This window comes from Pagrus major, chromosome 15 (assembly GCF_040436345.1).
Source record: "Pagrus major chromosome 15, Pma_NU_1.0".
In the NCBI taxonomy this organism is placed as follows: Eukaryota; Metazoa; Chordata; class Actinopteri; order Spariformes; family Sparidae; genus Pagrus; species Pagrus major.
The window spans coordinates 16383710-16396359 of NC_133229.1; the positions used below are offsets into that span (position 1 = coordinate 16383710).

Consider the following 12650-nt stretch of genomic DNA (forward strand, 5'->3'; position numbering starts at 1 on the left):
ATTTTAGGGAAACCGAGTCACATCATGTGGTATTTCAAAATGTCTCTTAAGTTAACAGAAGCACACAGCCCCGGTGTTATTCTCTCAGAGAAAAGAATCAATTTCACTACCTCTTACTCTCTCCAAAAGTAGTTTAAGGAATTTAATCCCCTCAGGAGTTGTAATTTTGCAACCTATTTATCCTCAACAATCAAGAAAATTCGAGAGCCTCTCCTGTGAATGTGTCTCCTAAAAGAAAGTAAACTTTTTAAGCATTTCCTATCCGACTGTCTGGAAGACAGTAGATTTCAGAGCTCGGAGACCTGCTGCTTTTCACTCGGCCTTCTTCTCAAGGACTGATTTACACCTGGGATGCCAGGTGCAGGCAATTAATGAACTAATTAACAGCAGTGCTAATTATGGGTAGAATTATTTGGGGACTAGGATATCATGCTTTATGCTACAAATTCAGTTTGTTGCAGTAAAAGATAAAATACTATGACTGAAACAAGTCCAGCTGCCGAGGATATAGCACTTTGAATTGCCATGACCTGGATGACTGAGGAATGTTAGTAATATGAGACTGTGAGCTACACGCTACAGGTTTCTAAACATGTATGGGTAAAAAGGCTAACCGTGCAGCTATATTTGTCTAGCTAATGCACTGACTAGTGCTTGGTAGTTAAATTAACAACAAAATGTGAATTACAAACATGGGCTGATTATTTTCTTTCTTACTAGTGTATATTAGTGATATGACACTGTGTTTGAGCTACATGCTACAAGTATCAGCATATATTAAACATTACCTGGCTTTTCCCACTGTAAGCTAAAAGGCAAACCCAACAGCTATTGTTGTCTAGCTAATGCACAAGCTAGTACTAGCTAGTTAAGTTAGCAGCAAAATACAGCAGCAGTGTTATTGAGGCCACTAGCTACATGCTACAAGTATCTGAAACATTAGCTAAATGGTGATGATTTTAGCTTTGCTACTTGGCCTTTTTAGGAAAAGGGTAAACGACCGCTATTGTTGTTTTGCCAATGTGCAAGCTAGTGCTAGCTAGTTTTACCAACAACAAAATATCACACATTGAATACTGTCAATCTTTTTTATATTCTTTTTAACACTTTTACTGTGTTTTTTCTTTTTACTGTTTTCTTTAAATTTCACTCCCTGTTGCTTAGCCTACATTCACATCAATTCATGAGTTAATAAACATCACCCAATCTATGCAAACCCCCATACCAATATCTTAAGTAAGTGCTCACCACATCTGAGCTGCTGTTCACGCAGGTTGCGAAACTCCAGTCCGTGGAGGTGGGTGGGGAACACACACACCGTGTCGTTGCCAATCCTCACGGAGTTGCTGCGAGCCCAGAGGAGCAGCCACTTAAGCTGACAGTCACAGAACAAAGTCTCAGTGCTGAAGTGCCTGATGGGAAAACCAGCAAGCGGTTAAATCCTGTGTGCTTGTGCTTGTGTTTCTGGGTTTAAGTGACCACTCTGAACTTCATTCATCCAATACGCGTTTGTCACAGCAGACATTTTGACATGTCATAACATGAAAAACACAGGTGCTGTTAATACAATTAACGATGATTTCATTTGCTTAAGTGTGCCACTTCAAGGGCAGTGTGCATGCTGACTCACTGGTGTGTGTGTGTGCGTGTGTGTGTGTGTGTGTGTGTTTGCCTTACAGCACTCTGAGAGCCACCAGGTGTGTAAAGAGTCCCATGGTCAGAGTGGAGAAGATGTTCCCTGACAAATTCCTGTTTGTGGGAAAAAAAAGAAAACAGGTCAGTCCTTATCAATAATGAATTTTGATTAAAGGGTCACATGAAAGTGTGTTTAAAAGTAGGTAAGGAGAGTATGACTGCAAATGTGGAAAAAGTAGTATAAAGCCTTTTGTGACTCCAGAGGAAGCTGCGTTGATCTAGAGAGATATCACCTTTTTTTATTCCACGTATTCTTCCTTTTCTAAACCTGCCACCTACATTACCCACAATGCAACGTAGCCACTGAGTGACATCACTTGAGGCGATTTATAAGATTACATGCATACTTCCTCTGGAGCCACAAAAGGCTTTATAGTGTTTTTTTTTCCACAGTAATGCATTAGTCCTCCTGAAGACCTGTTAACACACACACACAATGTGTAAAATTGGTGGAGTTACCCTTTAATCCATGTCAAACGCCATATTCTGTGGAGTGCACATTAAGGATTATGCAGTGCAACGCGTGTTTTCAATTTAGGGGTTACTCACAATTTTGAGAGGCTGCCCAGATCAAGAAACATTTCCGGGGAGAGACAGCCAATCCTGTTGTTGGACAGGTCCCTATAAGGACAAAAAGGGGCAAAACAAAGAGGTTCCTTCAGGTCTTCAGGTCTGTGTTAGTATCTGTTTCCATGCATGCTTGCCTTCTTAACACATGGAAAACCTAAACAGCTGCGAAAGCATGTGTTCATAACATGTTCATTCATCTATTTAAGGTCCTGGAATATAAGTCCTGACCTTCTGTAACCTTTTACTCTCTATATAACCATCGCTGGCACACACTGCACATACACACACACATGCAAATGCAATGGGCTTTCGTATGTGAGTGGCTGTGCGCTGTCGCGTCCATGGCTCTGTGCCCTCGCACTCTGTAATTAAAGAGCTGCTTTGCTGGAGCAGCTGTGGGAAAATAAGCAGAGCACTCGAGTAATCACCAGTTGGGGAGCACTTAAATTAGCACTCTGCTGCTCCCCGAGCTTGGCGCACACGCGCCCCGAATCAGCGTGGCTAACTCACCGCTTGCATCCCTGCCAGCCCAGATCCCACTAACTATCAGGCTGCAATCATGTCACTCACTCTGGAGCCTATATGTAGAAAGCCAAGATGAGAGTAATCGTCGAGAAAATTACTCAAGTAGAAGAAACCAAAAACAGAAGAAAAACCTAGAACTTTACTTTTGTCTACGGCCAAAATCATTACTTTGTCTTTTCACATTGCAAACAAGGTTGAAGACATTTCAAGTTTTATGGAACCTTGAAAGTCCACGTTTGTTATAAAACACTTAAGGATTAAAGATGCTTAAATCCAAAAGGCAGTACTGTAAACCTGCCCTTTGGGGTTACTTACAGTTTAAAAGATAACTTTTGAAAGAAGAAAAAAATGCAAAAACATTTTTATGTGCAACAACAAAAACAAAAACAAAAAGCATCCTCGCTCAATTCAATACACTTCAGAGTGTTGCTGTTGGAGCCACTGTTACTTGGCTTTGGTGTGACCAGTAGCTCATGATGGCTGAGAGACTCTCAACAGACTGACCCGCATGGTGAGAGTCACGTGACAGACGAACGAAAGGTTTGGCATTAACCTTACTGTATTTACCTGTAGGAAAAGGTAAAGTGGTCCATTGTATCATACGACTGTCCCTGCAGTTAGACAGGAAAGGTAAAAGAAACATGTGTTATGTAACCTGCCAGATTTCTTCAACCTTTGACCTCTAAAAGAACGACTGTGAGAGAAGGAAACTAAAGATTTGTAGGAAGCCTTACCTCCCTGCTAAATACGATCAGATTTTGAGAACCACATTAAAGCGTCTATTAAAGTTGTTTTATCAGTTTCTGTATTACGTTTGTATTATCACTGATCTTGTCTCAGGTTATATGTTGTGTCTGTCACCCAGCAAAAGGTCTGCTAGAGACCTGAACAGCTCAAAGCCGCTGAAATAAACAGTCCATGAACAGTCTTGTCTATAATCAATCTCTCCTGAAATTAGTCCAATTTTTTTTTTTTTTACATTTTTTAACAAAAACATTTTTAAACAACATTGCAAAACCCACAGTCAGCTATTCCTGGTCCTTGTTGCTGTGGCAGCAGCAAACACACCAGCTAATTAGCTCTAGCGGTAGCACTGGCTCATCTAACCCCCGTGGTCTCATGACCCCCGCCTTGCAGGTTGTAGCAGTCCATTGAGTCTCCCTATGTTGGCTTGCGTTAGCAGACTGTGGCTACATTTTGCTGTGTAACCGACTGTCGAATCGTTTATGTCTTCAAAGCCACTGACTCAAGAATGTTGGGAAATGCAAGGGAATTTAAAGTGCCTTTAGCAAAGGTTACATAAACCCCTTTCACACTGGACAAAAATCCACTAACAGAAAGTGAAAGACAAATGCTCTCCCTTTCCTTAACACCTCCTGCTGATGTGCCCGCAAGAGTTTCTCTTGCAGACTGCGGTCACACCTAGCAGACCCCACTAGTGAATGTGTATATATTAATGTGAAGCTTAAAAAGGGCTCTGTGCCCTCACTTAGCATTGCCTCAGAAAAGACTCAAATAGTACTTTCATCACTTTTGCCTCAGTTGAACGTTTCAATCCTCTCCCCACTCTGTATTTTAGACACTCCCACCCGTTGTCTCTAAAAAACCAGAGAACTTGTCCCCGTGTCCCCTGGAGAAGGCTATTACAAGGCTTCATCATACTTACAGTCTCCTCAGAGCCAGCAGACCACGGAAGGCCCCGGGCGCCACTGTACTTATCAAATTATTCTTCAGGTCCCTGGAGAAGAGAGAGAGAGAAAGAGTCAGAGCACATTTAAATCAGTGCTCTATCTATCTATCTATCTATCTATCTATCTATCTATCTATCTATCTATCTATCTATCTATCTAGGCATTACTTTTGCTGCCTGCTGACTGTACGAACCAAGGCCTTCCAAGAAAACATCATTAATTCAAAACATACATGAGGATGTTTTTTTATCATTCACACAGTACAGTGCAGTTCACACAGTAATGGTTTGCTATCAGTTGGGAATAAAGGAAAGAACTCTAAAGAATTTCTAATTAAAATATCACTTTTTTTCTAATTGAGAAATACTGGTGCCATTCATTAAAGAGTTAACCTGCACCTGTTAGCTGGGCTGCAAATACCCTGCACGCTTCAGACCAACACCACATCCAGCCAACAGGCAAAAACACATATGTTGCGGTTTCAGCCAGGCGCTCCTTGTCCACCCCCACCCTCACCGCCCACCCCAAAACCTCTGACGCTACTAAAAATGGATCTCAGAAAAATCTCCTCTCTGGTTTGTCTCTGCGGGCCAAAGAAAACTTCCTGAAATTGTGTCCCTGGTTTCCTTTAACTTTTGGACTGTATGTCCAGTCAGTGTGATGAGAATGAGAAGAAGGGCAGTGCCTTTTTTCCAAATGCGAGACACAATGTAGCTCAACTTGGAGTGAAACTTCTTTTTATGAAATAACAGTCACACAGGGCAGAGGAGGGCCAGCCAAAAGAAACAAAACAAGACCAGTGGGACTGTGAAAGGCAAGAGTGTCCCAAAGTGAAAATAAAAGTCATGCTAGAACTCTCTTTATTCGACACTTGGGACAATTTGGTAGCAAAACGCTCCATTTTACCTAATCAAAGCTCATCATACTACATTTAGTACACAATGAAAGATTTACAGGAGCCATACTGTCATGCAGATTTTCTCTAGAGACAGGAAGCATAACTACTGCTGGATGTAATGTATGAGAAGCCTCAACAGTGGTTGGTTTACAGTTATTGATGCTAATTTGGTGGATCTAAAGCATTAGTTACACATACGGAAGACAGGCCATCATTAGCAGCAGAAAAATGACTCTCATCTGGGGTTAATGATCTGTATCCTGTGTTAACTGTTCAGCCCATGGTTAAAACACACTGTCTGCACCATTAGGACTCCCAAAGAAACCTCCAACCAGGTTGAGTAGAAAGAAAGGATGCGTAAATGCACATCCTGTGTTCATTTTTCATATTTATCATTCTAAAAAAAGGTGTGACATGCCTTTTTTCTTCAAGTGGTGTATGAATGAATCCCTGCACTTGGTATGACCTCAACACCTGAACACACCTGCTTTCTATTTCTGCTGACTTTACACAATCAGAATTCCTAATGAGACCTGCCGTAGACAGGATCGGTCAGTCACACAGCAAGGTAGCACGCCTTAGGAAGAGCACTGAACTTGCCTTCCTGACAGGCTAACCTCCCGGTCCGGTCGGGTCGCCCGACGGCTAGCTCTAATCTCCGCTCTCATCCCAAGTTGTCTTTGATCATGTACAATACGCTGCAAAAGAGCGGGTGGAGGGTGCAGGTCAAAAGGTCAGCCATCGTGCTTGCAGCACCTCCTTTTATCCTGAACCGTCTCGCAGCTCACTGCTCTGCCGTCTCTGAATTAGCCAAATATCCAGAACTTTACACGTTTTCAATCTACAATGTATATAACGATATAAAGTGGACTATCATACAAAAATCAATAAACACAACATTCAATTTGAAATATTAAAAACGGGATATTTCAAATTGAGGTTTTGAATTGCAAGTTTGAATCACTGGGATTCATACATGTACATCTGAATACCCTCTGAATGCTTTCATATACTAACAAATATCCGTGAATATAATTCTCATCATTATTTTGTCGTCCTGTTATCCAAAGAGGTTTACCTTAAGTGTCACCTGTAGCCTTGTTTGTTTTACTAGCTCCCTGTATCAGGTCATTTTTAAAGCCACATAAAACACACGATGGCATCGCAGGCGCAACAACAACCTTTTATAGTCATCAGACCTGAGCCAACAAGTACCTCCAAATAAACATTATAAATTACGGTTGTGCATTATAAAATTCAGATGTTCCAGACGGGTGGGGTACGCCGCATAATACAACAGACTGGGTGCCAAAAAGTTTCAACAATCACAGGAAACTATCTGAAAGTTGATTTAGCATCCTTCTCTGCATCCTTTTCCGTGATGGACTGTCTGGCATAATCTGTAATGTCCTCATCTGGTATTCTAAACAGGATAAAACAAACTGTAATAATTATTTACAGTGCATACATCAAATTGTGAAGTTTGTATTGGAATCCAGCTCTGAGGTGCATCAGAGGCCACACTGTCACTATGTTGGGGAATATGTGCTGTTGTTTTATGTGGAGCCCCAACAGAATTATAAAAATAAAGTCTCCTAAAGTATTCTCAACGATTTCTAACTATTCAACTAACCCACGTGCAACACCGCCTTTGCATTTAGAAATGAGCAGCATGCACACAAACAAGATCTGAGCCATGACTTTCCAACACGTCTGGCCTTTGGATCAACATGTTTTCTCAGTCCACACATAAACCAGCTTTGCATCAATTCGGATTTATTTCAGTCTGTCCTGTTTAGGGTCTCAAGGAGCCAGTCTAAGTGCATACTGAAACTACTTTTAGAGAATACCCCGTAAACAGGTCTGCAGTTTTTTATTTAAAAAAGAGAAAATGATTTAAGAGAAGAAAAGAAGTTGTCAGGCTAGATTTAAACCTGGCCAATATTTCACTGCATATCATACTGAGGTGTTTTATGTGAGTGAAAGTGTAAAATACCCCATGTCATTATTGTCTTATGGAGTGAACTATCTTCCTTTCTGTTTCAGCGACTAACTAGGAGGGTCGCCACTATGTGCAAGGTAAGGACCACGTGACCAACACTACAGGCATCAATTGCTGCTTGTATTTTGGCCCAGTCCCAATACACCTCCGTGGCCCTACCGCTTAGCCGCACCACTCCATTTTGTGCATGTCTCCTGGTAGAGTGTTCTGATTCTTGTAGAGATAGAGGGCTAAGCTGAAGTGTTAGGACTAGATGGCCAAGCATAAAACAATCGGCACCAGTTTGCCGATGACACATTTTGAAGTATTTCAATGTTGCATTCCCCCCCTTTGATGGCATATGATGCCTAGCCTACAAGCACCGCTAACCTTGCCTTTTATTTGATGACTTGGTTGATAGCATGAGTTTCCGAGTGAATTGCGAGCGTCCAAGCTTTTCTATCCACATCAGATACAGTAAAAGGCATTGTGGTAATACCAAGACTGCCACAGTAAGAAATCAAAACAGCGGAAGACGGCATATTGGAAATGTCTGGTCGTCCATCAACTGATGCATATGAGGGTTTCAATGTAACTCTGTTCTGAGGGGCAAGTGGTTTACTTTGAAACAAGGGGTAGGGGAAAAACCTGGAAATGGGATTAGGCCTTTAAAACCGCACATTTTACTTTGCATGAGGAAAAAGTGCTTAAAAACATGTTTTTTTCTTCTTTTTTTTGAGAAAATGGATATGTTTGCAACCCACTTGTGATCCTCTTAAAAAGGACCATCATGGCCCAACTTTGGAGCGAGTCACCAGTTGGGAAACACTGACTTGTTATAACAAGGAACTAAGCATTTGCATAGATTCTCAGATAAAATCCAGCTCTCAAATACAGGCCACAAAAATAAAAACACTGCCTTTATAATTATGATGCTTGCATATGCATAAGATAAAGCTTGCATTGTAAATTCAGCATAATTTACATTTCCACATCATTATTTCCACAACAGGGCAACGACCTACTCACCACAAATCTGTTGGTCTTTTTTATCAGAAATATGCTACTATTCTCAATCTGATTATTTAGTTGTACTTTAACATGATGCTGTGTGTACACACTTCCTGTGTAGAGTTTTACATTATAAAAGCCTTCCAGGAAAGACAGGAAATCAGACTTCTACATACAGTATATATAAAAACAGAACAGGGGAAATAAAATCTAAGTCCTGGCTCTGAAAAAATAAGATCTCTCTCTTCAGTTGAGGTAAACAAAAGGCCTGACCACTATTTGACAATTTATGGTACACACACACACAAATACAAACAAATGATAGGTACCTTTGGGGAGACTTGCCCCACATATCCACTGTAGATACAGCTGGAACAGCTCAAATGAGATGAATGTTTAAACAATAACCGTTTTCTACTCCCCCGGCCCGGCATGTTTGAAGAGCAGGAGCAGCCCTCAGTATAAACTCCAACATTTGTGGTTAATGTTTGAAAAGCTACTGAAGTGCTTCCCAATTAATTTAAACTGCTCTGTATATCTTAGCCTGCTCGATTTCTCCCGAGCCATGTGACCCCGAGGACATCTGCCTGCTCACTATGTGACACTAATGGGCAGATTCCTGCCTGAATCTCGATGATTACCACATCACACAGTCACACTGATAGGGAGGTGCACGCGCGCACACACATACACACACGTTCACTGTGAGTATAAGTGCAGACACTAACACAGACCAGACCACACACATGCTCCAGGCGCAGCCTCCAGACAGAGCTCTTCTTTCTCTATGAACAGTATTTAATCATGCAGACTCTCATTAAATAGATCACAATGTTGATGTTATTATCAAAATACCATCAGATCCACAAAAGGTCAAATTCTACATGAAGTACAGAAGCAAATAAAAGTGCTGCGGCCACTTGGGCACTCATCCAAATGGAAAGTGATGCAGCATGATGTATTCCATTGTATGCACACTTAATGAAATGAGACGATGACACACATTCATTAGTATAACTTGCATCATTTTTCTCAGTGGCATGTTGGTGTCTGGAGCCGGGATGCGTGTACGTAAAGGCACCTTGTTTCCAGTAAACAAGAAGAATCCCAAATGTATCAGAGGGCTAATAATCAGGTCAGAGCAGTGAGGACACACACTCTCACATAAATACACACACATACACATGCATTATGAAAATAATCAGTAGTTGCAGCCTGAGTGGAGGTTGCAAAATAAAGACGGACACAGTAGACAGTGTATTAGCCAAAGTTAGGTGTTTTTCACATGCAGCACTGCCCAGTCACCAGTGAAAAATCTTGGCATTTTATGTTTCTGCAAATCAAACCACAGATATGTTCATAGTCTTGGTTGGGCTGATAGACAATGCCATTGTCCATCACTGATGGCTGACAGTGGTCGACTTCCCTGCATCATAACAACGTGATTTAAAAGGCCCCCCACCAGAGAGAGCACAAAAGGTAGTGTGTCCCCTCAGAGAGGCTGTAAGCCAGGAGTTGTAGTTCAGTGTTGATCCATCCCAACCTCTGATCCATCCCATTCACTTTGCAGGCCTGCCTCTATGCCATGAGCCTATCTCCAAGTATGAAAAATAACCGTACAAAGGGGTGCCAGCTGACTCCAAACGGCCCGAAACACGCTCCTAAACACTTTCTGGAGGAACAATTTTGGCCCTGACAACTCCCAAACGGAACGTCTGATCGAATCGCAACCATGATCCCTCTTATGAACATGCCAGATTTGTCCCAGAGCCTCCGTTCCAAAGTTACAGATCATCGAAAGCCCAACTCCTGGTTTGGACCACTTCCGGTCCTCGGATGGATTCAGGACCATGCCCAATCGACTCAGAGCCCTCCAAATACCCTAGAACCAAAGGTTCAGGTACATACCACCTTCCGTACTGACTTTATTTATTTTTTCATGAGCACTGTTGTCACGACATAAAATTGACAATTGAACCAAAAGAAAGGTAAAGTTGCCACATAAAGACATGTAAAGTGGTTTGCAGAAATATAAGTCATTCTGTTTGGGTTGTGAAGCTCATTCCTTACTTTACCTCCTCTCATCATCCCTTTAAAAAATTAACTGGCTCTGTCATTAACAAGCTTTAGTGTGAGCTTCATTGGCAGCAGCCCTGATGCTAATGCGTAATCTGTTTATTAAAACTATTTATTCACGTGTTAAATATTCATGGGTCAGTTTGCAGATGCTTTGAGGGAAGGCCTGGCCACACACTGAATTATACCACTCATCAAGACTGATAACCACCAACTGGACTGTAAATAAATAAGTGTTGAAAGCTCACTGAGGAGGGGGAAAAGGTGGACAGTCAGACAGTTCAGTCCAATTAAACAGACTGAGTGTGTACACATTGTGACAGGCGTGTAGCTACTGCTGCCAAAGCATCAAACGGACGTTTCTCTGTGTATGTTTGCATTATGGAGATATTCATACATTAAGTACAACAGGACCAGGGGGGATAAATTAATAATTCAACCATCTTGGCTAAGACATACATCGCAGTCAAATTGCCTATTTAAAGCAGTCAACACTCATCAATGTAGAGCTGATAATATTCAGCATACATGTTTTTTTCAGTGTATATATACATATAATCGCACAGTTTTTAAAGAAAGGATGTGAGTCTTTGCCACTTAAACATTTCCGCAGTCTGAACCCAGTCGAGGCAGTGATTAACATTTCTCAAACACTGCTGGAGTGCAATTTATTCCTAGTAGGTGGATGAGCAGTGCTTATGGGGTATTTGCTGTGATTTTCTCAGATTTCTCCGCTGCCTTAGAGGAACAGAAAGGAGTAAAGAAAAAAAAGCCGTTTGCTTATGTAAGGACACCTTCATTTCAGCCTACACTCCAAATTAATACAGGCACATGAAACCAACAGAAGCAATGTTATAGCAGATGGAGGAAAAAGCTCGGAAAAAACCTGAACTGTGAAAAAGATACTTTCTTGGTTAACAGCTCAGCAACTGTATCCTATTTGGGAGCTACTGTTCTCATCGGTATGAGATATTTCTATCAGAGCAAAGCACAAGTTCAAGGAGAGTGTGAAGCAAATTCTTTCAAGGGAACTTTCTGATGCAAGGCCCTCTTGCTCTCTTGTTATTTTTCAAGCATAGCATAACACGACTAAACAAGAAATAACTGCCAATACTCCCCAAGCTGGAAATAAAGATTACAAATGTTCCTAATAGATTATCAGCGTTCCAGCATCCATCTGCCGCTTTTTTAATTGTTGAAGACAATATCAAAGATAATCTTAACAGTCCCCGGGAGGTGAAACACAGGAGGGACAGAAGAAGAATCTGTCCTCTCTGTCTCTCCAAACTTGGTCGGTTACACCCATGGTGCTCACATGTTTCGCCTCAACGGTGACCCAGCAACGGTCCCCTGTAAAAAAACAATAAAAGCATTCATATTTCAAGACTGTGCTTTGATCCATTTAAGGCGTCATCTTTCTTCATGTCCTCTCTTAGGTAAACAGAAAAGGAAATAGATATACTTTTAGACACTCAAGGAAAATCTGGAAAATGTAGACTACCACTGCAATATGTCACCACTGGATTGACAACTACTTAAAAGAGTAGCTATGACATTAGCTAGACATGCATTAGGGTCCAAAAGTCTGAGACCACAGCTTCTATTCTGCATTTGATTCAAATGTAACAAATGCAAAAAGGAAAATAATAAATACAATATCATTTTAACAGTACATTTGTTAAAAGTTAACATGTACATGTACATGCAAATCCAGCTTCTTGTGAAGTCACAGACTGCTTGGATTTCTCAGTCATCAAGTGGCCCCATGAATGTTCAGTGGGGTTGAGGTCAGGTGACTGTGGAGAAAAGGTCCATGACAGTCAGGACTCCTCGTTCTGCTCTGGTCTTCAAGTAGTTCTTGCAAAGCTCTGAGGTGTGTTTGGGGTCTAGTGAGCTCAGGATTTTGAACCCAATTGTTTTTTTTCTGCAAATGAATTGACTGAATAAGAAGAATATTGACAAAGTGACAAACTAATCTTAGATTGAGTGATCTTCTGCTTTAATCAAGTATTATCGATTCCACCAAGTCAAGAACACTCTCATTGTTTCTGCTGTCCCTATTAATAACCTCTGACCTTTGACCCACTGTGGATAACCTCAGGGTCAGTTCGTTTTATGATCATGTGATCATTGAGCTTCTCTCTCTCAGAGCCTGGACTTCACCCTGTCCGTCATACATTCTTATGCACAACCAGCCGGAGGA

At 41.3% G+C, this 12650-nt stretch overlaps 1 protein-coding gene across 1 annotated transcript in view; it reads right to left on the reverse strand.

The window, feature by feature from the left end:
- Positions 1-12650, reverse strand: part of adgra1b (adhesion G protein-coupled receptor A1b) — a 175473-nt gene that overhangs the window by 140994 nt on the left and 21829 nt on the right. The window contains exons 3-6 of the mRNA XM_073481241.1: positions 4457-4528; positions 2245-2316; positions 1678-1749; positions 1249-1412 (exon numbers count right to left, since the gene is read on the reverse strand). Coding sequence (XP_073337342.1) covers positions 1249-1412; positions 1678-1749; positions 2245-2316; positions 4457-4528 — 380 coding nt within the window. The remainder of the gene's footprint in view (positions 1-1248; positions 1413-1677; positions 1750-2244; positions 2317-4456; positions 4529-12650) is intronic.